We start from the raw sequence: 27,509 nt of genomic DNA, 5'->3' as shown, positions 1-27,509 counted from the left end.
ATCTGGCAAGTATAACTTTTATGTAACAGATGTACCAATATAGTATTTCAACATGCACTGTTGTAGTGTTCAATATGTTATTAACCATTATTTTATCACATATAGTTATAGGTCTGATAACAAGTACAGATTTCTTGCAAGTCACATAACAACTCCTTTTTAAAAAAAATCGTTATCAGGATGTGGGTGTCGCTGGTATTGCTGCATTTATTACTCATCTTTAGTTGCCTGAGAAGGTGGTGATGAGCCTTGTTCTTAAATTGCTCAGTCCTGGTTGTAATGGTGCAGCCCACAATGGTGTCATAGCGTTAATTAAGGAATTCCTGAATTTTAACGCAGCAAGAATGAAAGAGCAGTGATATAAGTCCAGCTTAAGTTGATGTGTACTTGGAGCATGATGTTCCCAGAATATCGCTGTTCCGTCTCTGTGATAAAGGCCATGTGACTGGGAGGTGTTTGCTGAGTTGTTATTGTGCACCTGTAGACGATACATGTTGCATCTACAGTACACCAGTGGTGCACAGAAGGATATTGAATTCTATAACAAAGGCACCCATCAAGGGAACTGCTTTCTCCTAGATGGTGTTCAGTTTCTTGAGTGTTGTTACAACTGTACCCATTCAGGCGAGTAATGAACATTCCATCAAACCACTGACTTGTGCTTGTAAATGGTGAGGAGACATTGAAGGTCAGAAAGTGAGTCATTTGTCACATAGGACTCAACCCGTGCCTTGCTTTTGTAACTATGTTGTTGATCAGTCGGGTCCAGTTGTTACTATCAGTGTGGATCCCAAAGATGTTGATTAGTGTGGGACTCTGCAAGAACCAAAGGGAGGTGGTTAGGCTTTTTCTTGTTAGAGATGGTCTTTGCCTGGCATCTATGTAGTACAAATCAAGGCAACTATCAATGTGACATTAACGACCATCCTTCTGTGTGCCAGGTGTAACTCCAGCCACTGAGGCTTTTCTCATTGATTCCCCCAGTTGAGTTTAGTTTTGCTAGGGCTGCTGGTAGCATACACGATTGAATGTTGTCTTGATGTTGAGGGCAGATACTGTCACCTCTACTCTATCGTGGCAGGAATTTCTGACTTTGCATCTCATTGGAGGCCTTGCCTGCTGAAAGCAGGTGTTAGAAAATCAGGCGTATATTGCAGATGATTTTCCAGTCATTTAAATGAATAGGTGGAAAATTGTGTACAGTGCATATCCAAATTTCTAATATGCACTCCTGACAGGCAAGATACCCTGCTGGGATTGCAAAATTAGAAAATTTCCCTTTACGTGTACACCATGCTTATATGAAGGTGGAATTTGAATTCAGTTAATAAATCTGGAATTTAAAAAAAGCTATTCTAATGATGGCCATGAAACCATTGTCGATTGTCGTAAAAACCCAACTGATTCACTAATGTCCTTTAGGGAAGGAAATCTGCTGTCCTTACCTGGTCTGGCCTACATGTGACTCCAGACCCACAACAATGTGGTTGACACTTACATTCTGTCATACGCACGGAATCATACCTTACAGACAATGTCCTAGACACTGCCATCACCATCCCCGGGTATGTCCTGTTCCACCGGCAGGACAGACCCAGCAGAGATGGTGGCACAGTGGTATACAGTCGGGAGGAAGTTGCCCTGGCAGTCCTCAACATCAACTCCGGACCCCATGAAGTCTCATAGCATCAGGTCAAACACGGGCAAGGAAACCTCCTGCTGATTACCACCTACCACTCTCCCTCAGCTGATGAGTCAATACACCTCCATGTTGAACACCACTTGGAGGAAGCACTGAGGCTGGCAAGGGTGCAGAATGTACTCTGGGTGAGGGATTTCAATGTCCATCACCAAGAGTCGCTCGGTAGCACCACTACTGACCAAGCTGGCCGAGTCCTAAAGGACATAGCTGCTAGACTGGGTATGCGGCAGGTGGTGAGGGAACCAACAAGAGGGAAAAACATACTTGATCTCATCCTCACCAATCTACCTGCTGCAGATGCATCTGTCCATGACAGTATTGGTAGGAGTGACCACCGCACAGTCCTTGTGGAGATGAAGTCCCGCCTTCACATTGAGGATACCCTCCATCGTGCTGTGTGGCACTACCACCATGCTAAATGGGATAGATTTCAAACAGATCTAGCAATGCAAAACTGGGCATCCATGAGGCACTGTGGGCCATCAGCAGCAGCAGAATTGTACACAACCACAATCTGTAACCTCATGGCCCAGCTATTACACCACTCTACCATTACCATCAAGCCAGGAGACCAACCCTGATTCAATGAAGAGTGCAGGAGGGCATACCAGGAGCAGCACCAGGCATACCTCAAAATGAGGTGTCAACCTGGTGAAGCTACAACACAGAACTATTTGCATGCCAAACTGATCAAGCAGCATGCGATAGACAGAGCTAAGCGATCCCATAACTAACGGATCAGATCTAAGCTCTGCAGTCCTGCCACATCTAGCCGTGAATAGTGGTGGACAATTAAACAACAAACTGGAGGAGGTGGCTCTGCAAATATCCCAATCCTCAATGATGGGGGAACCCAGCACATCAGTGCGAAAGATAAGGCTGAAGCATTTGTCACAATCTTCAGCCAGAAGTGCCAAGTTGATGATTCATCTCGGACTCCTCCTGAAGTCCCCAACATCACGGATCCCAGACTTAAGCCAATTCGATTCATTCAGTGTGATATCTGCAAAGGCTATGGGCCCTGACAACATTCCGGCAATAGTACTGAAGACCTGTGCTCCAGAACTTGCTGCACCCCTAGCCAAGCTGTTCCAGTACAGCAACAACACAGGCATCTACCCGGTAATGTGGAAAACTGCCCAGGTATGTCCTGTACACAAAAAGCAGGACAAGTCCAACCCGGCCAATTACCGCCCCATCAGTCGACTCTCAATCATCAGTAAAGTGATGGAAGGTGTCATCAACAGTGCCATCAAGTGGCACTTGCTTAGCAATAACCTGCTCAGTGACGCAAAGTTTGGGTTCCACCAAGGCTACTCAGCTCCTGACCTCTTTACAGCTTTGGTTCAAACATGAACAAAAACGCTGAACTCAAGAGGTGATGTGAGAGTGACTGCCCTTGACATCAAGGCAGCATTTGACCAAGTATGGCATCAAGGAGCCCTAGCAAAACTGAAGTTAGTGGGAATCAGGGGGAAAACTCTCCGCTAGTTGGAGTCATACCTAGCACAAAGGAAGATGGTTACGGTTGTTAGAGGTCAATCATCTCAGCTCCAGGACATCACTGCAGGAGTTCCTCAGGGTATTGTCCTAGGCCCAACCATCTTCAGCTGCTTCATCAATGACCTTCCTTCAATCATAAGGTCAGAAGTGGGGATGTTCGCTGATGATTGCACAATGTCCAGCACCATTTACGATTCCTCAGATACTGAAGCAGTCTGTGTAGAAATGCAGCAAGACCTGGACAATATCCAGGCTTGGGCTGATAAGTGGCAAGTAACATTTGCGCCACACAAGTGCCAGGCGATGTCCATCTCCAACAAGAGAGAATCTAACCATCTCCCCTTGACATTCAATGGCATTACCATCGCTGAATCCCCCACTATCAACATCCTAGGGGCTAACATTGACCAGAAATTGAACTGGAGTAGTCATTTAAACTTCATGGCTACAACATCAGGTCAGAGGCTAGGAATCCTGAGGCGTGTAACTCACCACCTGACTCCCCATAGCCTGTCCACCATCTACAAGGCACAAACAGGAGTGTAATGGAATACTCTCCACTTGCCTGGATGGGTGCAACTCCAAAAACACTCAAGAAGCTGGACACCAACGAGGACAAAGCGCCCTGCTTGATGGGCACCCCATCCACAAACATTCACTCCCTCCACCACCGATGCACAGTGGCAGCAGTGTATACCATCTACAAGATGCACTGCAGCAACGCACCAAGGCTCCTTAGACAGCACCTTCCATACCCGCGACCTCTACCAACTAGAAGGACAAGGGCAGCAAATGCATGGGAACACCACCACCTGCAAGTTCCCCTCCAAGTCACACACCATCCTGACTTGGAACTATATTGCCGTTCCTTCACTGTTGCTGGGTCAAAATCCTGGAACTCCCTTCCTAACAGCACTGTGCGTGTACCTACTCACATGGACTGCAGCAGTTCAAGAAGGCAGCCCACCACCATCTTCTGAAGGGCAATTAGGGATGGGCAATAAATGCTGGCCTGGCCAGTGTCGCCCACATCCCATGAATGAATTTTTAAAAATGTGACTTGCTTATGTTGAATAATGAATTTATATTGTCACATCATGTTTATGTTGCATAATTTCTTGATATTGAGTGTATGTTTTATGACTTCTTTGATATGTTAAAAATACCTGAAATACATTAAACTTCTATAGCAATCCTTTCTATATCAGCCATAAAGCATTGAACACCTTTCAAACTTATGTAATGTTTGAATCTGTAGTCTACAGCTCTGCTTATATCTCTACCAATACTCAGTTGATGCACCAGAAGATGCTAGTGACTGCTTATCTTTCCTTCATCTGCTAACTTTCAAAAAAAGTCATTTATAACAAATGGGTTAACAGCGTAGTGAAAATAGCAGATGGAGGAATGCCATCCAAATGCATTCTGCATCATCTGTTAATATTACTAACTGTAATTTGTAGCCTTTTTTTATTTATTTGTTTATGGGATGTGAGCAGGTTGGAGGTGAGCCGACCCTCTTAAACCATAGTGCTGTTCGGGAGGGAATTCCAGATTTTTGACCCTGTGACAGTGAAAGAACAGCGATATAGTTCCAAGTCAGGATGGTGTGTGGCTTGGAGGGAAACCTACAGGTGGTGATGGTCCATGTGTCTGCTGCCCTTGTCCTTCTAGGTTGTAGAGGTCATGTGTTTGGAAGGTTTTGTCAAAGGAGGCTTGGTGAATTGCTGCAGTTCATCTTGTATATGGTACATACTGCTGCCACTGTGCACCAGTGGTGGAGGGAATGAATGTTTAAGGTGGTGTATGGGGTGCCGATCAAGTGGGCTGCTTTGACCTGGATGGTGTTGAGCTTCTTGAGTGTTGTTGGAGCTGCTTTCAGGCAGGCAAGTGGAGAGTCTTCCATCACACTCCTGATTGTGCCGTGTAGATGGTGGGCAGGCTTTGTGGAGTCAGGAGGTGAATTACTCATTGCAAAATTCCCAGCCTCTGACCTTAGATGAATTAAACACTCAAATCTTTAATTCTAAACACACATAGAACCATGTTAGTTAGTTTAACCTTCTGTTCAAGGTGCAAATTTCTTGTTTCATTTACTTAGAAATTGCACTGTCTGTTGATCAAGACATTAAGAGACAACAATCGACTCTTATTGTACTAATTTTCTAGGCAAAAATGGGAGCAAAAAGGGTCAATGTCAGAGTACAACATCCTGCATCTGATCTGCGCCTGTATCGTGGGTGCTGCCATATTGACAAAAGCAGCTTTCTAGCTATCCCAGGAAACTGCCCAAAAGAGATATCAGGCCCCTTAAATGTGAAGTAAGGGGGCTAACTCTTGCTTTAGGACCCTTGCAGAAATTGGTTTTGATTGAGCAAAGCAAGGGCCAAGTTAGCTCTATTGGGATTCTTAAGCAATCATGCTACTTAATCAGAAACTGCCACCAGAAGAAGAGTTTGGGATTTTTATTTGAAAAGCTTCCTGTGGAGTCAGGAACAGTGGGAGTATTTCCTGACTCCACAATTCTCACAATTGGCCATCCCAGCACCACCACCTTGCCACTCTAACCTCCACCTGGGGACTTACCATTTGGTTACTGTGGCTTCTTACTGAAATGGTCAAGCTGCCTGGGGATGCATGACCAGCACTGGCATCTTGTGCAAAAAATATTAATCAGGCACTAGGATCAATTTTGGGTTAGCCTTGGGTCTCCCAGTTGGGGTGTGTGCTGTCAGCACACCATTAATTATGGACCCAAAAATGGACCATAAATTATAATAATTTCAACAATATCTTCTGTAGGGTATTTCATTCAGACAGGAAGTTAACCAGTTTGCAAAGGCTAGTGTGAACATTGATTAAGTAATATTATGCTCACCAATTGAATAATTGGGGTTTATATTTCAGCCAAAGCGGGACCTTTGGAAACAAGAAACCACACAGTTATTGATGAGCTTCCCTTCAAGTCCCCCATTACCAGATCTTGGTCCAGGCCCATGTAAGTGTCTTTTTTTTTAAAAAAGTACAGTCGATCATTGATAGTAACTTACAAAACAAGTAAACTTTTAGGGAGTGTAATTGGTCTATGCCAACAGCATAGACCAGCGAATCAGCAGCCAATTTTTACCACAGCAGTTCCTATTTTCCATTGACTTGAAAATATTGCCTAGATTTTTAATTTCAAACCAAGTAAAAGAGATAGTGAGACTAGGAAATAAATCTCCAAAAAAGTTTTCAACTATTGTTCAGTGGAAGAAGATCAGGCACAGTGAAAAGAAAATCAGCTGCCGATTCACCATGAGCTCATTTTGAACTATTTTATTTTATTTAGAGATACTGAAACAGGCCCTTCGGCCCACCGAGTCTGTGCTGACCATCAACCACCCATTTATATTAATCCTACATTAATCCCATATTCCTACCACATCTCCGCCTTCTCTCAGTTCCCCTACCACCTACCTATACTAGGAGCAATTTATAATGGCCAATTTACCTATCAACCTGCAAGTCTTTGGCTGTGGGAGGAAACCGGAGCACCCGGTGAAAACCCACACGGTCACAGGGAGAACTTGCAAACTCTGCACAGGCAGTACCCAGAATTGAACACGGGTCACTGGAGTTGTGAGGCTGCAGTGCTAACCACTGCGCCACTGTGCCGCCTATTGACATAGACCAATTTTATTCCCTAATTCCTTCTACCTACAGAATGAAACTTAATTGATGGCAGTTACACAAAAGTGATCAGTGCCCTTTAGGAGATACTGAGGTAGTTTATATTGGTTATTTTAATATAGTTGAGTACACAACTGTATATTTTTGGACAAGATTCACCCGTTGACATTTTTCTCCCTTTCACAGAAGTACATGCCCTCTGCCTTGTATGTTTTCATGGACATGATCAAAAATGTGTGGGAAATTTGGTGGGGACATAGTATGCTGCAACCATGGTGTTATGACAGATGTGCTTTGTGTTTATTAATGCTGGACATGCTACCTAATTTTCCAGTAATAAGGAAGTTGTTCATTTATTGCTTCCAGAGCTGCTGTAAATCCAATTTCTTCACAAAATTGCCGCCCTTTATCAACACAGAGTGTCACCAGCACTGACTCAGGAGACAGTGAAGAAAACTATGTTGCAATGGTAAGTACTTGAAACCAATGCACTGTCCAGGAGATCAGTTCGGGCATAACAGAACAGAAGAATGATACAATCCTAACATTGATTATTGTTATGGACAGAATTGAGAGAGAACTGAAACCCCAGTTCTTTTCCCTTTACTGTCCGTAATCAGGGGGTTTTGGCAAGGACGATGTGAGTGTTTCATAACCCCTGAATGTAAGGCAATTTGAATAATGAGCAGTATGCTTTTCCTGGTTTTAAATAAAGAGGATTATATTTATTCACACGTTCACCTCGAAGGCCTAACGCTACATCACTCACTCACCACTCACAAACATACACTTGAGAAAGAAAGCCATTAAAAGGATAGTGCAATTTTACAAATTACAACCAAAAGAATAGTTCATAAGTCACGTGATTTGGCTCGACTTGGGGAAAAAGCATGCATTGCGGGCCTGATGAAGAAGGCGTTTTCACTCCTGAAGTGTAGTTAGGTGGATTCGATAGCTGGAGTCTTATATTGAAGTTTTTGCAGGAATCTCTCAAAGAGGTGGATTTTCAGCAGGTCATGAAGTTAGTTGCTTGTAGTCTCATCACTTAGGAGGTTGGTTTTCTGTACTGGTGGACTTGAAAAGGAACAGGGCCGGAGACCTTAAGATGTTACAGGCTCCAGTTCTTTTAAAGCACAATGGTACTGCCTTGTCTGCTTGCTGCTTTTATCTGCAGTCTGTATTTTAAAAGACCTACCCTATGACTTCTCACAGTTCCTTTTCCAAATATGGTGGGGGGGGGGGGGGAGTGGTTTCGGTTGATTAGCCCCATCCTGGTTTATTGTTGTAAGATATTCATCCTGAGGAGGGTTAAGACAAACACTTTCTTTGTTTCAGGAGAAACCCATTCAATTCAGGAGTGTCTCCTGATGGTTTCAGGATGGGCATTGATGACAGTCTTAGTCTGGAAAGAATTCTTTTGTCCTTTCAGACAGTGAATTTTTGAATAAACAAGTCAGGTCGGCTGGCCTTCGATGGCCATCTTTGCAGCCCATGTCCACTTTTAATATTGTCATGCTAGGCCCTCACCTGCCAAGAAAGAGACTCATTAATTTTGTCATGAACATTGATTTTAAACTGTTACAGGAGTTAAGAAAGGACTTGTTAAACAGATTGGCCATGGCTGGAAAAGACATTGCATATCAACATATCGACAGTGTTTGCAAGGACACAGCAGCCATTCCCTGACACATTCAACCCACAATGGACTTTTGATCACCAGACATTCAAGGTGGGGGAGCTCGCATTCCAGGTTAACTGCTGAGATGGCCGAATACACAAACAGACATGGTCAAACCAGCTAGTCAAATGACTAACCTGCTGGGCAACCTGAGTTTTTTGAATTTGTACAAACAGTCTGGGCAGAAAGCTGTTAGCTCCTGGACTGAGAAGGTCTCTCTCCTGTCTGCTCCCATCTCTTTCTTACAAGCCTCTGGATCCACTGAAGACACATGAAGCCCAAGAGAGAAAAGTCTCCTACAGCGAACAAGGTTTAAGAAGAATACTGGGCCCCAACGAAAAGCAAGATCTACCTACAATCAAGGACACGACAGTAAGCTTGAAGAACCGTAACAACAACTCTTCAGATATTGACTGAAACCTTTCCACTTTATTTTTTGTCTGCCCTTTTCTGTCTCTATTTGCATATGTTATCACATGTGCATGCTAGCGTCGTGTGTCCATAGGAATTAATCGAATTAGAGTTTAAGTTTAATAAATTTCAACTTTTCTTCTTTAAACCTAAGAAAGCCTGTTTGTGCTGGTTTCTTTGCCTAATAATCGGAAGGCGGTGAACAAGGATTCACCAAGGGGGAGCTAAAAACACGGAGTGTTTAAAATTAAACCCTGTTACAGTAAGACCAGGTGAAGGCTGAAAGGAAATCCAAGACCTCTCTCTCACCTGGTCGTATAGAAATTTGGGTGCTAACGTCTGGGATTGACCCACAGACAAACGAGAAATTGGAAGTGGGAAGCCAATTTGTTCCCAAGCAAAAAAAAAAGCAAGATTTCAATACAGGTTGTTTTGTGGCTGTGTGTGCCTGAATACTAACATGTCTGCAACTGAAGCTTGTAGCTCCCCAAGCCAAGCTGAAGTAACTTGGGATAAGTTAAAAGCACTGGCTATGGAGGAGTTGAGGAAAATGGTTGAGCAGTGTGGGATCACTGTACGTGGCAAGGCTAGGAAGTCTGAACTCCTAAGGCTAGTGGCCAACCATTTTTCCCTTGAATCTGAAGAAGCAAAAACGGGGTTAGAAGCAGACTCTGACAGGGTATTGTTAGCAAAGGTACAATTGAAACAGAGGAAACTTGAATTAGAGGAGAGGGAGACTGAAAGAATATTCTGGAAGGAATGCGAAGAGAGAGAGTTAAAGTAGCTTTAGTTAACTAGGGGGCGACAGAGTAACCCCAGTGAAAGCATAGCCAATATGGAGGAGCGTAATTCAGGGCTGGGTACAAAATTGTTAAAACTAGCTCCATTAATTCCAGAATTCAACGAGGAGGACGTAGAAGTTTTTTTTGTGTCTTTTGCGAAACTGGCAAGGCAGCTAAAATGACCAGCTGAGACCTGGTCTCTCTTACTACAAAACAAGCTAACTGGAAATCCCATGAGGTTTATTCCCTGTTCCCAGATGAGAGTTCATCAAATTATGAACTGACCAAAAATACTATCCTCGGGGCATATGAATTGATACCCGAAGCCTAGTTTCGAACACTCATGAAGCAAGCTAATCAAAATTATCTGGAGTTTGAAAGAAGTAAGCCACTGGCTTTTGACCAGTGGCTGACGGATCTTAAAGTACAGCTCAGCTATGAGAATGTCACAGAAGTAATTCTGTTAGAGGAATTTAAACACTTTCTCCCAGTCTCCATAAAGACCCATGTAGAGGAGCAGTGGGCTCAGAGAGTCCGGCAAGCGGCCATTCTGGCCAATGAGTTTGTTTTAATTTATAAGTGGTTTCCCAGGGGAGAACCTTCCCTAGTCACCCCCACAAATCCGAAAAGGACAAAGGGTGGGAAGGTGATAGGAGCTCAAGCAGTCTTGGGAGAGAAAGAAAAGCAGGAGATAGAGGGGGTCCTCCTCTAGCCAAAAAGAGGGTGCGATGAGCAGGAGTGAGAACCAGAGACCTATGTGCTTCCATTGTAATAAAGCAGGGCATTTAAAAGCTGACTGCTGGAAACTAAAGGGAAAACCTGTAGAGTTAATCAGGGCACACCCACTCAGTGAAGACAGGAACTTGATGGAAAGCACAGCAGAACAAGCTGTGGCTTTAACTGCAGTAAGAGTGAGACCCAGGAAGCTTACGGCTACAAGTGCAGGAAAAGCTAATAGGATTCCTGAAGGTTATCAGACTTTTGTGTTTGAAGAGAAAGTAACTCCGTACCCCTTGAGTGGGGCAAGCAAGCCCATAATAATTCTCAGGGACACAGGGGCCACTAGATCCCTTTTTCTGGGTAAAGGCCTGACCTTTCCCCCAGAGAGTGCAGTGAACACCAAAATGGTTGTGAATGGTATTGGAGGGCAGTGTATGTCTGTATCTGTACACCAGGTGCACCTGGAGTGCGACCTAGTTTCAGGACCGATGACCGTAAGGATTGTCCTAGTTTGCCTGTGGACAGGATTGCCCTGCTCCGCGGTAATGATCTGGTGGGGGTGAAGGTGGTAGCCCCCCCAGTAGTGAAAGAAAGACTGCAGGAGGTCAGAGAGACAGGGCAGTGGCGGGAGATGGACCCCTGTAGTTTCCCGAATGTGTAGTGGACCATGATCAAACCAGCTCCCCCAGAGGAGACTGCATTGCCACTGCAGGTAGATGACCATGAGGTCTGCCTGGCCAAGACTTTCTTTGGAAAGTTAGGAGACCGAGGGAATGAATTAAATGGATTTTCCCTAGCTGAGGCTCAGCGAGCCGACCCAGTATTGCAAGGGTAGGCACAGGCTGCCCCATCCGAAAATAAAGCAGAGGGAGTCCTGATTGCTACTATTTAAAGAATGAGGTATTAATGAGGAAATGGAGTTCTCCTCACAGACCTGAGAGCAAGGAGAGGCCAGTAGTTCACCAGTTAGTGGTACTGCGGAGGTACTGGAGAGAAATATTAAGAAGGACCCACGAGACTACAGTGGCTGTACGTGCTGGTATATGAAAGACCAAAGCCGGCATAAGAGTTTGACTGGCCAAAGCTCCTCAAAGATGTGGTGGAGTACTGCAGGAGTTGCCACATGTGCCAGGTTGAGGGGAAACCCCAATCTACAGTGAAACCTTCACCCCAAAGTCCTGTACCGGTGATAGGAGGACCCTCCAGCAGAGGGCTGGGGAACTGTAAGGGACCTCCGCCAAGAACAAAAGGGGTCATGCAGGCACAAAGCTGGCAAAAGTTTAGAAAGAGAAGAGGAAAAAGTGACTAAGAGGGCAGGTTAAAGGAACTCTGGGAAGAATCCCAGATGAAAACCCCTACTGTCCAGTCAGCCAACCCCAAAAAATTTGAAAAGTTAGACCCCATATCCTCCTACGTAAATGCAGACACTAGAAGCACCCCACCAGAGTTGCTAACAGCATTTACACAGGAACCTGCAGGGACAAAGAAAGACCTCTAGGGGGTAGAGAAACCATGAGGGTGATGCCTTACCTAATCAAAGTGCCACGGGAGTGCAGTAGAGTCTGCACAAATACCTGAAGGCAGGAGTGTCGTCTGGGACAAAGGGGAGATTAGCAAAGAATCCTCCCCCACAGTCAGTAAAAAAGAGAACCACCCTTCCCCTGAAGTCAAAAGCCTTTGGATGACTCAACAAAGCACTGAAAGAGAGTTCAGGATAGACACGCCCACTACTGACTCTCTGGAAAAAAAATTACCTCAGCAGGAACAAAGACCCCAGGCGGCCATGGAAATGGGCAAGCTTTTCTCAAATCGCATTTCATTCCGTTTGGTGTGGAGGTGTCATTGCTAGGCCCCCACCTGCCAAGAATGAGGCACATTAATTTTATCATGAACATTGCTTTTAAACTGTTACTGGAGTTGATCAGGCATGGCTGGAAAAGATATTTGCATATTAACAGATAGTGTTAGGAAGGACAAAGCAGCCATTCCCTAACACATTCAACCCACAATGGACTTTTGATCACCAGACATTGAAGGTGGAGGAGCTGGCGTTCCAGGTTGACTGCTGAGATGGCCAAATATACAAACGGACATGGTCAAACCAGCTAGTCACATGACTAACCTGCTGGGCAACCTGAGTTTTTTGAATTTGTACAACCAGTTTGGGCAGAAAGCTGTTAGCTCCTGGACTGAGAAGGTCTCTCTCCTGTCTGCTCCCATCTCTTCCTTACAAGCCTCTGAATCCACTGAAGACACATGAACCCCAAGAGAGAAAAGTCTCCTACAGTGAACAAAGTTTAAGAAGAATACTGGGCCCCAACAAAAAACGAAGAGCTACCTACAATCAAGAACTCTACTGTGAGCTCGAAGAACTGTAACAACAACTCTTCAGATATTGCTTCAAACCTTTCCACTTTATTTTTTTTCTGCTCTTTTCTGTCTCTAGTTGCATGTGTGTATCGCGTGTGCACACTAGCGTGGACGCGTTGTGTACCAGAGGCATTAACCGAATTAGAGTTTAAGTTTAATAAATTTCAACTTTTCTTCTTTAAACTTAAGAAAGCCTGTTTGTGCTGGTTTCTTTGCCTTATAATTGGAAGACGGTGAACAAGGATACACCAAGGGGGAGCGAAAAACACGGTGTGTTTAAAATTAAGCCCTGTTACAGTAAGACCAGGTGAAGGCTGAAAGGGAACCCTAGACCTCTTTCTCACCTGGTCGTAACAATGTCCATTGTGTTTCATTTACAACAAAGGGAAAATTCAGTTCCAGAAGATGCGATGCTGAATATAGTCCATGTTTAAAGTTATGTGTAGGACATGCCTGTACTGGGCATGACAATTATGCAAACATGATTATCCTCAGATACTGAAGCAGTCCGTGTAGAAATGCAGCAAGACTTGGACAATATCCAGGCTTGGGCTGAGATGTGGCAAGTAACATTCACGCCATACAAGTGCCAGACAATGACCATCTCCAACAAGAGCGAATCTAACCATCTCCCCTTGACATTCAATGGCATTACCATCACTGAATCCCCCACTACCAACATCCTAAGGGCTACCATTGACCAGAAACTGAACTGCAATAGCCATATAAATACCATGGCTACAAGAGCAGGTCAGAGGCTAGGAATCCTGCGGCAAGTAACTCACCTCCTGACTCCCCAAAGCCTGTCCACCATCTACAAGGCACAAGTTAGGAGTGTTATGGAATGCTCTCCACTTGCCTGGATGGGTGCAGCTCCAAAAACACTCAAGAAGCTCGACAGCATCCAGGACAAAGCTGCCCGTTTGATTGGCACCCCATCCACAAACATTCTCTCCCTCCACCACCGACGCACAGTGGCAGCAGTGTGTACCATCTACAAGATGCACTGCAGCAATGCACCAAGGCTGCTTAGACAACACCTTCCAAACCCGCGACCTCTAACAACTAGAAGGACAAGGGCAGCAAATACATGGGAACACCACCACCTGCAAGTTCCCCTCCAAGTCACACACTATCCTGACTTGGAACTATATTGCTGTTCCTTCACTGTCGCTGGGTCAAAATCCTGGAACTCCCTTCCAAACAGCACTGTGGGTGTACCTACCCCATATAGACAGCAGCAGTTCAGGAAGGCAGTTCACCACCACCTTCTGAAGGGCAATTAGGGATGGGCAATAAATGCTGGCCTGACCAGAGACACCCACATATCATGAATGAATGAATAATAAAAAAATACAAAAATTATGGACAGGAAAAGACCTGCTCGCCCAAACAGCCTGTCCCTCACAACCAGCCTGTCCCTCACAAGTAATGCCTTGTGTATCAGCCAGAGTGCATAAATATTTTGCTTAAAAGGTGCAAGTATATCCAATGATACATTGACTACTATAATGCTAGTTATTTTAGTTTGATTTTGAAATGTTATTAATTTATTTTCTCACTTCTTAGAGTTCTCCACTATCATGAGCATTCTCATCCAAAAATGGCAATGCGTAGGTAACTTTCTTCGGCCCTGTTATTACAAGACCTGAGACCTACTATGCCCTTGTTATACACTGTACATGCCTCTGCAGTAGGGCAGTCATGGCATGCTGGGAATCTGTGCACTAACATATGGCCTTAATGTTTGTGCAAATCAGCGGGCCTCCCAATAATACAGGGCTCCCGTGCCCAACACGGGATTAAACTTTGGATTATTAGCCCCAGTGTCTTCATGTGCCAGTGCACTATGCCACAAAGTGGTGGAATATGAATTCGCCATCACAATTCTTCATTTTCTGAAACTGGAGTCCCTGAGCAATGACCCAGATAAACCGTACCTATTTCAAATGGGTGCTTCAATGGGAGGCCTGCCAAAAATATTTTTATTGATTCTCTTCATAAAAGCAAAGAAAGGCTTGCATTTTTTATGACTTTTGGACATCCCAAAGGGCTTTACAGCTCATGAAGTCCTTTTGAAATGTAGTCACTGTTGTAATGTAGGAAATGGGCCACTTTTTAGTGAGGCACGTTGTTTGCTTTTGCCTCCAAAGGCCCATTATTCAAAGAAGCCTTTTCAAGCAAAATATTGCAGGACTGCAAGGGTGGTCGTTCCATTGTTACTGGCATCTAACATTCAGGCCCCCAATCCAAAAATATTTAAATAAGCCAAAATAGCATTAGTTCATGATCCATTTATTTAAGCACAGGCACTTGCGACATCTCAGAAGCAGCAGTCCAGGTCAGGGGTCTGCAACCTGCAGCTCTTGAGCTGCATGCAGTTCTTTCACATCTAATTTGTGGCTTCCAACCTTTTCCAGTTGGATTGCATAAACATAAAAAAAGCCAAAAAAATTAAGTCAAGAAAATTAAGAGCCGTGTTTTTATTGTGGGGATGAAAGGCTAATCATTATGCTACACTTTACAGTTTCAAATGATTACTTTAACGAAAACCATCATTTTCTAAATAAACCTGTTTGAGTGGTATAGCTCCTCCATGGTTACGGATAATGCCTTTGGGTTCAAGGAGCAGGTTTTATGGTTGCAACCATTACTGTTTCTGATATAGCTGGTATGATAAATTATTCTGAATGTGCTATTAGAAGCTTTTTTTTTTAACCATGAGAATCAATAGCCAAAAAAGTCTTAATTCTGCATATCTTAAGTTAAAGTTTGTTTTAAAAATGACTTTACTGATAAAATTAGAGTTTAAAAAATTTCAAGAAACATAATTCAAAGTTACATCTGTTTTAATTTCAATTTTTTTCTATTGATAAAAAAATTCAACACATATTCTATTAGCTATATAAGCAAATTCTGCATTCTACCAGAGACACTTGGCAAGTTGCCAAGTATTTGGTTTGGAAATGCTGAATTTTCATCTTGCAGCTGCCAATAGTTTTTATTTTAGGCATTTAAAAAAAAAGTCTCCTAGTAAAAAAGGTTGCAGACCCCTAGTGCAGGTAGTGCTGCACCTCTGTGCTTCCATGAACCCTGGTAAGTTGTTTCATTGTAATAACAGATAGCAAAAGAACACAAACAATTAAAAATATGAGTATTAATCATCTTCTTGATCTCTCTGTAAACTAAGGTTCATGGCTTTGGTTAGATGCAGATAAATGGCTTAAAGAAATAATATTTTGATAGCCAGGTGGTGCTTGAGGACTTAATGATTAAACTGTGAATATGCCTATTCTGTGAGCATAGGAATTCAGGAGCTAACATTTAATATGCCATCGACTTTAATTCTATAACACTGGAAAATAAATACGGTTTAAATAAAATTATTACTGTCATCATTTTCTGCACGTTGAACGATAGTAGTTTATTAGTGAAATATAAATCTCTAATTATTCTTGTTATCACTGAAATCAGTTAATCTGCCTTCATTGTGTTAAAAAGCATATATTTGATTTGATTTGATTTACCCCAAAACAGCAGAATCCAATTTCTACCTCTCCAATGAATGCTGTGGCAGGCAGCCCTATTACCAGGAAGACTGGGAGTGTTGATTATTTGTCCTTGGATTTCCAGCCTAGTTCTCCTGGTCCTCATCGTAAGGTAAATCCTCTAGTTTGTCTATTTCTGATCATCTGATTTTTGTTTTGTATTTTCTGGATTCAAATATTTTGGGTATACTCAGTTTGTCTTCTGCCTCCTATTTCCCTGGACAGTTTATCTTTCACGCAATTTCAGTAGTCTAAAATGGTTAGTCTTACTGAAAGCTCAGATTGGCTACTTGGGTACAACAACTAATGTGGGTGACCATCATAAAATAGCAAATCTATTCTACATGTTGTTACAGTCAGGTGAGGAGGGGCTTTCCTCTTTTCCCTCTCCTTGTTTGACCACAACAGGTTTAATTCTTTTTAAAGTGGATATACTTGCCAATTCAGTGAATGTTTGATTATTTACATGCTATGATTAGAAAAAGAACCAATTGGACAGGTTTTCTTGAGTTTAACAAAGAAACAGTTAGCTTTATTGTACCTAAACTGATCTAAGTAAAATAATAAACTACACTCCAACTTTCACACACACACACGTCAGGTTCACATACACACAAACAGGTTACAGAATGGGGGAGGGTAGATTGGTCAAGTTAGAATAAAAAAGAGTATACAGTCTGTGGAGTTTGGTGATTTGGCTGGCTTCTAGCTGAATTCAATGGCCCTGAGGCTTCCGGTTAGAAGAGATAGATGGCTGATTCACTGGGTCTCTTGGAGACAGCGATGCGGATGATTTCCAGCTGGTGGATTAAGAAACTATCAATATACGTTGGTGTGACAATGTATACAATAGAGCCAATTACTGTGCTAAGTTGTGGTAATGGAACAAACTCATTCAAATCCATATTCTGTTTCCAATCAGCCTTCCACATCCTCAGTGACATCAGATGAAAAAGTGGACTATGTACAAGTGGACAAGGAGAGGACCCAGGCTCTACAGAACACCATGCAGGAATGGACCGATGTGAGACAATCCAGTGAGCCTTTGAAGAGCCTGAAGTAGCAATGTAAATGGAAAGGCAAACCATTTACAGTTCTGCAAAAATAATCTGGACTTGCTAGTATATAATTTGTCAGAATGGGGGAAAGAGGTATTATTTCTTGAATTGCCTCAAAATTTTATAGATAGCTTTCCATCACTTTTGATAAAAGTAGCCACTATATTGTACCTGTTCACACCAGAAAGCAATTCTTCCACAGGTTCACTCTCAAAACTGCTCACAGGAATTACCTGAAGCTGGTTTCACAGTGCTCAAACATTCACCACATCTAAATATCTATTGTTATCCTTTGCTAAAAAAAAAGCCCTGTGGTAAGAGTAAAGAATAAAATAGTTAGCTACCTGGTTAGAATCCTACAACACAAGAAAGATTTTGAGATAACCAACTATTTTTTGGCATACTGTAATTTAAGCGTTTATGAACCTGCCACCAGTGACAAGTTCATGACCAATTATCTGAAGAATGTCTGGGAAACATGTAATACATTTTGAACATAGCAGCAGAGCATTGCAAATCTTGTACATTTAAGTGCCATTGAATTATTTCAACACATTGATAATTGCTTAAACAAAGTATAAGGGCTAAACTTTCAACTTGCTACCCAAGCCTAAACTTCAGGTTGCAGATCAGCCAACTATTTTAGAAAATGCCCAATTTTCACTTCCATTGATTTCAACTGATCCGCAACACTTGTTTTACACCCAGGTGGCAAGTTTAAAACCTATCCCGAACAACTGCGGGAGAGCTGCCTCTTTGAATCTGAGGAAGTCAATCACAAATGAAGATTTCTATTCCTTCCATTTACCATGCTAGAAATCCTATAGGGTGCAGGGCAATCTTCAAAAAGAAATGACAGGACTCCCTAGAAACTTTGGCAAGCATACCACATGGATTCCTGATTGACTATACAGTATGGAAAGATACGAATGGACTCATCAGCAACAAAATCATGATTTTGCAACTGATATCAATATAACTTTAATATCCTTTTTAAAGTTAATTTTTTTTTTAAAAAGCAAGGCAGTAAATGGGCTGCATTTTAAGAGTCTGTTGCCAAAGCAGGCGGTGGACATTAAAAAAAATGCACCCGCCCACACAGGCACCACGATTTCAAACACGGCGGCTCCTTTGCATGGCTGCAGCGCCTGCACCCTGCGATGATGTGGAAGGGGCGGGCGGGCGAGCTGTCGCAGGGAAGGGCGTCCGGCGCCAATGCGCAGGCGCCGCACGTCATTTTTAAAAGGCTTACAGCCTTTAATGAACATTTAAAAATTAAAGGGACAGGTGAGTTACAATTGCAACTAAACAGAATTACATTATCTTTGAATGCATCCAGCCATTCGTACCCTTTTCCCATCCAGAATGCGAATACTGAAAATTTGCCCTTTTCCCCCATCCAAAGTTCGGCAACTTTGCCCTTTACCCCCTTCCCATAAACCCTCCAACCAATCCGCATCATTTTAACCTTGTGCCCTCCCCCCACTCCTACGCAGAGAAGAAATCCTCCTCCACCTCCCCCCATTCCACAGGTGTTGCGCCACATTTCCCCGAACGGAGATTCGAAGGCACGGCATTGTCGGCCGCCCGAATGAAGATCAGTGCGACGATTTAGGAGACGGCGGGATCCTCATTAATATGTAAATTAGTTTACATATTTAAATGGGTGTTCCGTCATCGAGCAGCAAGGTGGCCGCTATGAGGTCTCGCTGCTGCCGCCGCCGCCGAGATGGGCATGGGACCTGTCGCCATCAGGGTCAGTGGCTGGCCTCTGCCGCATCGATCTTCATTGCCACTCACAACTTTCCCGACGGGGGAGAAGCTTTAAAATCCAGCCCAATGTCTCCAGTCCTCTAAAATCACTGAAAGAAACATGTTTGTTTGCCATATTGAACTGAGATACAAGACAAAATCCATGTGAAAAGTATTTATGATATTTAATAAATAAATCATCCTCAGAATTAGTGAAAAAATGACAGACACTTTGTTTATGTACAGTGAAATGATCTTCATTTGAAGTGGTGTCATTTACAAATCCTACCTAACAAATTAAAAGGTTGCAACATTTCACTCTGTTTTGACAAAGAGTAAAGCAAATAGATTTGAAGTAACTGCAGTGGTGACTTGTTGCAAAATCTTTTGATAAGTCAAAAACATATATAAATTTTTTTCAGTGCTGTAAAAATGTATCTTTATCTTGAAAGCATATGAGGGAGAAGGTTATGCTGAGTTAGATAAAGAAGGGTGGGAGGAGGCTCGAGTGGAGCATGAACATCAGCATGGACTGGTTTGGCCAAATGGCCTGTTTCTATGCTGTATGTTCCATGTAAAAAGTCTTTTATAAAAATATCTACTTAAAAACAATAAACAATGAGTTTTTATTATGCTACAGTTAATGTAAAATTGTGTAGTTTACTAGTCAGTTGTAATGCCCTTAGTCAAAACCTCATGATCACATTCGTGAAGATCACAAATGACATCACCATAATTTTTTTAAATCATTTTTATTCCATTACATTTTGTAGTGGGGAGACAAACTGACAAGATCACATATTTCTTTAAATCATAATAATTCTGGCCAAAGGATTTCAACAGGTTTTCACTATATGAGCAAATTTTCAATTGGCTGCAAGATGACCTACAAATATACTACGATCAGAGTGTCACAGTAGCTCACTAGCAGCCACCAGAGATTCTCGATATATATGGAAATGGGAGAATGTTAGGGTAAATTCTGAAATCTCAGAATGGGTCAAGTGCTACAAAGCTAGCTAGATATGCAACCATCTTATTGTAATTTCTGATAGTCAGCTAATTTGCATAATTATCTCAAATCCCTCTACATCTACTCCCCCCACCAGGACAGTCTGAGACCTCTCCATTTCTTCCTTGAATGGAGGCCCAAACAGTCTCCATCCACCACCACCCTCCTCCACCTGGCTAAACTTGTTGAATAACTTCTTCAATTTCACTCATTTCCTCCAAATGAAAGGTGTTGCTATGGGGACCTGCATTGGTCCTAGCTCTGTCTGCCTTTTTGTGGGATATGTGGAATATTCTTTGTTCCAGTCCTTCTTGGGGCCCCCTCCCTTACCTCTTTTTCCGATACATTGATTGAATCAGTGCCATTACATGCTCTTGCCCTGAACTGGAAAATTGCATCAACTCTGCTTCCAATTTCCACCCTTATTTTGTCTTCACATGTTCTATCTCCAACTCTTGCCTTCCTTGACTTCTCGGTTTCCATTTTGGGGGATAAGTTATCAACCAATATTCGCTGTTAGTCCACGGACTCATAGTTACCTTGACTACACTTCCTCTGAGTGAAGAAATTTCTCCTCATCACAGTCCTAAATGATCGACCCTTTATCCTGAGGCTGTGCCCCCTCCATTTAGTCCACAAACTTGACCCCAAGCTTCCAGTCGCCTTTCATTTTAATTCTCCACCATGCTCCCATTTTGACCTTTCTGTTCTCAACCGCCTGCAGTGTTCCAGTGAAGTTCAACGCAAGCTTGATGAATAGCACCTCATCTTTCGACTGGGTACTTGACAGCCTTCTGGCCTCAGCATTAAGTTCAACAATTTTGGATTGTAACTTCTGCTCCCATTTTGGTTCCTTTCTCTTTTCTTTTTTTCCTCTCTCTTTTCTTTTTTCCTTTGCTTTCAGACAGCAGCTATTCATGATGCTGCCATTCTCACCTCCTCTAGATACGTCACCATTCCCTTGCACCGTTTTGTCATTTTATCCCTCCTGCCCTCCATCCTATCAGAGACCTTTCCTTTTGTTCGTTTCCCCTCCTTTTCCCACCCTCCCCCCTTTCACTTGCTCAAAACCTATTACATTTCAAACATTTCCCAGTTACCTTTGTTTCTCTCTCTGCAGATGTCACCAGACCTGCTAAGTATTTCCAGTATTTTCTGTTTTTATTGCATAATTATTTATGTCTCTGTCTAATTTTTATGACCTAGTCAAAATATAGCAGTCTCAAAAATCTGGCACCAAGCCTTCTTGCCAACCAGTTGGGCAAAAGAAAAAGCTATAAAAAGTGCACATAAGGAAAAACTGGTTTTATGCTGCAGCAATCCTGCATACCTATTTTACATGAGCATATTGATAACTAAGTGCACATCTGGTATAAATACTGGGAACATAGGATTTGAAGAAGGCCATTCAGACGTTCAAGCCTGCTCCGCCACTCAATTAGATTATGGCTCATCTGTACCTCAACTCCTTTTACCTGCCACATCCCTTATATATCCCTTTATACCCTTGCCTCACAAAAATCTATTTCAGCCTTGAAAGCTCCAATTATCCCAGCATCCACAGATATTTGGGGGAATAGAGTTCCAAATTTCTACTCCCTTTTGTGTGATAAAGTGCTTCCTTATTTTCCTCCTAAATACCTCAACTCTAATTTTAGGATTATGTCCTCCATTTCTCTGTATCAACCATACATTTTAAATACCCTTGATCACCTTTCAATCTGTTATACTCAAGGAAATACAAGCCAATTTTATGCAACCTCATAATTTAAACCTCTAAGTCTTAATACCATTCTGGTGAACCTGTACTGCCCTCCCAATATATTAAATAATAGGCCAATATATGCTTCCTGAAGTGCGGTGCCCAAAACTGAATACAGTCATTGCTTTTCGTACCTGTCTACAAGCTTTAAATGATTTTTAAAAATTATTTTATGGGATGTGAGCATCACTGGCATGCCCAGCATTTGTTACCCATTGCCCTTGAGAAGGTGATGGTGAGCCATCATTCTGAACCACTACAGTCCATGTGGTGTAGGTACACCCACAGTACTGTTAGGAACGGAGCCGCAGGAATTTGACCCAGCAACAGTGAAGGAACGGCAATATAGTTTCAAGTGAGGATGGTGCAGGGCTTGGAGAGGAACTTGGAGGTGGTGCTGTTCCCATGCATCTGTTGTCCTTGTTCTGCTAGGTGGTAGAGAGTGTGAGTTTGGAAGATGCTGTCGAAAGAACCTTGGTGAATTGCTGTAGTGCATCTTGTAGATGGTACACACTGCACCGGTGGTGGAGAGAGTGAATGTTTAAGGTGTTGAACGGGGTGCCGATCAAGCAGGCCGTTTTGTCCTGGATGGTGTCGAGCTTCTTATGTGTTGTTGGAGCTGCACTCATCCAGGCAAGTAGAGAGTATTCCATCATGCTTCAGACTTGGGACTTGTAGATAGTCGACAGGCTTTGGGGAGTCAGGAGATGAGTCACTTGCCACAGAATTTGCAGCCTCTGATCTGCTCTTGTAGCCACAGTATTTATGTGGCTGGGCCAGTTCAGTTTCTTGTAAATAGTAACGCCCAGAATGTTGATGGTGGGGGAATTCAAGGATGGTAATGCCATTGAATGTCAAGGGAAGATGGCTAGTTTCTCTCTTGATGGAGATGTTCATTGCCTGGCACTTGTGTGGTACGAAAGTTACTTGCTACTTATTAGCCCAAGCCTGAACGTTGTTCAGGTCTTGCTACACGTAGGCACGTACTGATGGAGGGAAGGTCATTGATGAAGCAGCTGAAGATGGTTGGGCCTAGGACACTGCCCTGAGGAACTTCTGCAGCAATACCCCAGGACTGAGATGATTGACCTCTAACAACCACAACCATCTTCCTTTGTGCTAGGTATGCCTTCCCCCGATTACCATGCACTTTGATTTTCCTAGGGCTCCTTGATGCCACACAGTCAAATGCTGCCTTGATGTTAAGGGCCGTCAATCTCACCTCACCTCTGGAATTCAGCTCTTTTGTCCATGTTTGGACAACGCTGTAATGAGATCTGGAGTCGAGTGCCCTTGCCGGAACCCAAACTGGACATCAGTGAGCAGATTATTGCTGTGTAAGTGCCGTTTGATAGTACTGTCAATGACAACTTCCATCGCTTTGCTAATGATTGACAGTAGTCTGAAGGCACGGCCATTGGCTGCATTAAATTTGTCCTGCTTTTTGTGAACAGGACATAGCTGGGCAACTTTCCACATTGTTGGGTAGATGCCAGTGTTACGAACATACGAATTAGGAGCATAAATAGGCCATTCGGCCTCTCAAGTCTGCTCCGCCTTTCAATAAGATCATGGCTGATCTGTTTGTGTTTTGAATTCCACACTCCAATCTATCCCCAATAATCTTTGATCCTTTGCCTAACAAGAATCTCTCTACCTCCACCTTAAAAACATTCAATGATCCCGCTTCCACCACCTTCTGAGGCAGAGTTCCAAAGTCGCACAACCTTCAGAGAAAAAATTTCTCGTCATCTCTGTCCTAAAACAATCCCCCCCTCCCCCCAGTTCTGGACTCACGCACAAGAGGAAACAGCCTTGCCATATGCACCTTATCAAGATGTTCAGCATCTTATATACTTTAATCAAATTTCCCCTCACTCTTCTAAACTCCAGTGAAAACAAGCCCAGTGTGTCCAACCTTTCCTCATAAGACGACCCACTCATTCCAGGTATCATTCTAGTATACCTCCTCTGGAACTGCCTCCAACGCATTTACATCCTTCCTTAAATAAAGAGACCAAAACTGTACACAGTATTCAAGATGTGGTCACCAATGCCTTGTATGATTGAAGCATAACATCCTTACTTTTATTTTCAATAAAGGATAGCATTCCATTAGCCTTCTTTATTTCCTGCTGTACCTGCAAACTAACATTTTGTGACTCATGAACTGTTGTAGCTGTACTGAAACAGCTTGGCTAGGAGCATGGCTAGTTCTGGAGCACAAGTCTTCAGTACAAGAGCCAGGATATTGTCAGGACCCACAGCCTTTGCTATATCCAGTGCCTTCAGCAGTTTCTTGATATCACGTGAAGTGAATCGAATTGGCTGGAGACTGGCATCTGTGATGCTGGGGCCCTCAGGAGGAGAGAGAGAGAGAGATAGATCATACGCTCAGCACTGCTGGCTGAAGATGGTTGCAAATCTTTCAGCCTTGCCATTTACACTGACATGCTGGACTCCCCCATCATTGAGGATGAGGATGTTTGTGGAGCCTCCTCCTCTGGTTAGTTGTCCACCACCATTCATGACTGGATGTGGAAGGACTGCAGAGCTTCGATCTGATCTGTTGGTTGTGGGATCGCTTAGGTCTGTCAATCATATGCTGCTTCCACTGTTTAACATGCATGTCGTCCTGTGTTGTAGCTTCACCATGTTGGCACCTTATTTTTAGGTTTGCATGAAACCCCTCCTAGCATGCTCTCCTATACTTCTCATTGAACCTTTGTGCATTTGGACTACAAAACCTCTATGTTTAGTTGCTCGCCATTTTAGATAATACTCCAATTTATCGTTCTGGTGTCCAAAGTGGATTACCTCACCCTCATGGATATTGAACTTAATTTGCCATACATTCACCCATTCACTTAATCTAGCTATGTTCCTTTGCAATTTCTTGCTCCCATCTGAACTTTACTGTCTTTCCTAATATGTCATCTGCAAACTTGGATATACAACAGTCTTCTTTCATTCAAGTCATTAATAAGTATGAAAGGTTGAGGACCCAGACAGATCCTAGGGAACACGATTTATCATATTCTGCCAATCGGAGTACATAACCTTTGTCCTGACTCCCTGCTGTAAGTAATTGGGACATCTATAGGACATGATATTCCTTCATTATAATATTGATATTAAAATATTGCTTAAGTCTGGCAAGGGCTCCCTAACAGTAGAGATGACATTCACCAAGAATGCGTTTGTATTATAAGCAAAGATCCAACCGAAGTACCTCTGCTTTTGTTTGTACTCTACTTTGCCTGATTATGCAATATAATGAAGCCAAAAATCCCACATTCTGATGAACTTTCCACTTCTATTCAGTCCAAATTAACAGTAAATTATGCAAGTAACATTCCACCATTTATGTATCATAGGTGAAAATTAAATACTGCGCAACAAAAACAAACTTGCTGCTGGAAGTTACAGGATACTTTGCAGTCATTTTAATGTTTGTAATAATTACAGAATAAAATATGATAAAAGCTTACAGGAGATGCAGCAGCTGTTTTCAGTAAAATTAGACTCAAAAGGTCAGAGTGGTTTGAAATCCAGCCTTATAACTCAAACTCCTGTATTGCAATTTGAACTCATTGTGGCCTCACTGTAGGAGTCTCATCCTTCCTTTTGGGGCAAGTCATTATACAAAAGAGAATAGCACTTTAATTCAATAGCAGAAAAAAAAACACGACCCGTGCCAATACGCAGAACTCTATAACTTGTCAGCTGATCATGGAATAGCATTCAAGGTGGCCTTAGAGAAGTGCAGCCTAGCTTGTCCCACTATCTCAGTCGAAGGGATAACGATCTGTAGGAAATCAAATCTTACAATACAGAAAGAGGCTATTGGCTCATCATGCCTATGTTGGCTTAAAGAGCTAACCAATTAATTCCACTCTTTCCCCATAGCCTGGTATATTTTTTTCCTTTTCAGGTGTATATGCAATTCCCTTTTGCAAGTTAATATTGAATCAGCAATCACTCTTTTAGGCAATGCATTCTAGGTCATAACTCTTTTACCAATGATCTTAACCTGCACCCTCTGGTTACCAATTCTCCTGCCAGTGGAACTAGTTCCTCTCTTTTTACTCTGTCAAAACTCCAATTTTGAACAGGTCTATTAAATCACCCCTTAACCTTCCCTCTTCTAACGGGAAAAATGTAATTCCAGCTTCTCTAGTCTCTCTACATAACTGTAGTAAGAAAATCTAACTGAAATGGGAAATTTCCTCATTCTATCAGGTATTTGACCCCGATTCATAGAATTGTACGTAATTTGAAATTTCTCCATTTCTAGAAAAGGGTGAAATCAAGCAAGATACAAAATCAGTTACAACAATCCAAAATAATTAATTTATAATGCAGCCAGTTTTGTTGCAGTTCAACAGATTTACTCATCATTTCAATGCTTCAAGGCTTTTTACTTTACATGAGCTATAGCTTGATCAATGTATGGTTCCTGTGGGGCCAGAAACATAACTTTTTTTTAAAAACTATACATAACTCAAGCAAAATGCAGATTTAAATTGTGCTCTAGTTTTTAGTTTGTTTTAGGAATGCAGGTGTACTATAGTATGTATTTAAGTAAAGCAAGGTTTTATAATGTGGAACAAGTCCAAAGTGTGTTAAAAGCTGTCGGACTCAGCACGTACTATTTATATTTACTGCGGAAAAAGGGCCATTAGCTTATGTGATTCCTTGGCATTCACAAGTACTTCTGATTGTCTCTGAATGCTGTTCTGACCCCAGGCAGATGTAGATTTTCATAGACATGCATTCTACTGGAAACTCAGGACTATCTTGGAATCATAAGCCTTGGATATTTGGAATTACAATGTTGCACTATCGTAAGATCAGATATCCTTTTTCAAAGAATTTAATTTCAAAGATGTAAAGGGAATAATTAAGATTCACATTGGAGGTTAGTGGGACGTACAGTTTGTCCATAGGCGAGAAGAACTTCATAAATCATGAGTGACAAAACCACAAATTGCTAATGAAGAGTTTACTCACAACTGCTATGAACTCATTCTATCCATTGTATTATTTATACTGCAGTTAATTTATTGTGTGTTCAAATCAATTAAATATTGAAGGCGATTAAACAGCTTTGATGTTATGAAGCCATCAGAGTAGTCATTGGGACACCAGAGTATTTTTTCCCACTGTAGAATGTATAATTATTTTTTATTTAATGAAAATGTTGTCAGGTTCTGTGGTATAAATATAAATATAACAATTATAAAAGATTATGAAAAATGTACATATTCGATTAAAGAATCACAAACTTGGATTTGCAGTGAGAACTTATCACTGTCCTCGACTGCTTTACTGCATGAAATACTGTATATACAAAGAGTGCACTTCAATACACCCAAGTAAATATTTACAACTTTTTCTTTCGCAGTATTAGCATTTGAATTTTTACTGTGTAATTTTTTCTCTCTAGAAGTAATGATGAAATAAGGACCAAAGCTCAGTGCTTCTGTATAATTTATTACAATTTTGATTGTTTTGGCCTATTTTTGACATTTCATCA

General features: G+C 42.2%; 1 protein-coding gene across 2 annotated transcripts in view; it reads left to right on the top strand.

Moving 5' to 3' along the window:
- Positions 1-27,471, top strand: part of gab2 (GRB2-associated binding protein 2) — a 415,117-nt gene extending 387,646 nt beyond the window's left edge. Inside the window, exons 7-10 of one of the 2 annotated variants that reach the window (XM_068033915.1) lie at positions 6,113-6,203; positions 7,244-7,346; positions 16,376-16,498; positions 17,309-27,471. In XM_068033915.1, the coding sequence (XP_067890016.1) occupies positions 6,113-6,203; positions 7,244-7,346; positions 16,376-16,498; positions 17,309-17,449 (458 nt within the window). In that variant the 3' untranslated portion in view covers positions 17,450-27,471. The remainder of the gene's footprint in view (positions 1-6,112; positions 6,204-7,243; positions 7,347-16,375; positions 16,499-17,308) is intronic. The other variant, XM_068033914.1, reaches the window with a different exon arrangement.
- The last annotated feature ends 38 nt before the right edge of the window (positions 27,472-27,509 follow it).

The sequence above is a fragment of the Heterodontus francisci genome, chromosome 6, assembly GCF_036365525.1.
Source record: "Heterodontus francisci isolate sHetFra1 chromosome 6, sHetFra1.hap1, whole genome shotgun sequence".
Taxonomy (NCBI): domain Eukaryota; kingdom Metazoa; phylum Chordata; class Chondrichthyes; order Heterodontiformes; family Heterodontidae; genus Heterodontus; species Heterodontus francisci.
Note: the sequence above shows the minus strand (reverse complement) of the source record. Positions and strands in the feature narration are given on the sequence as shown.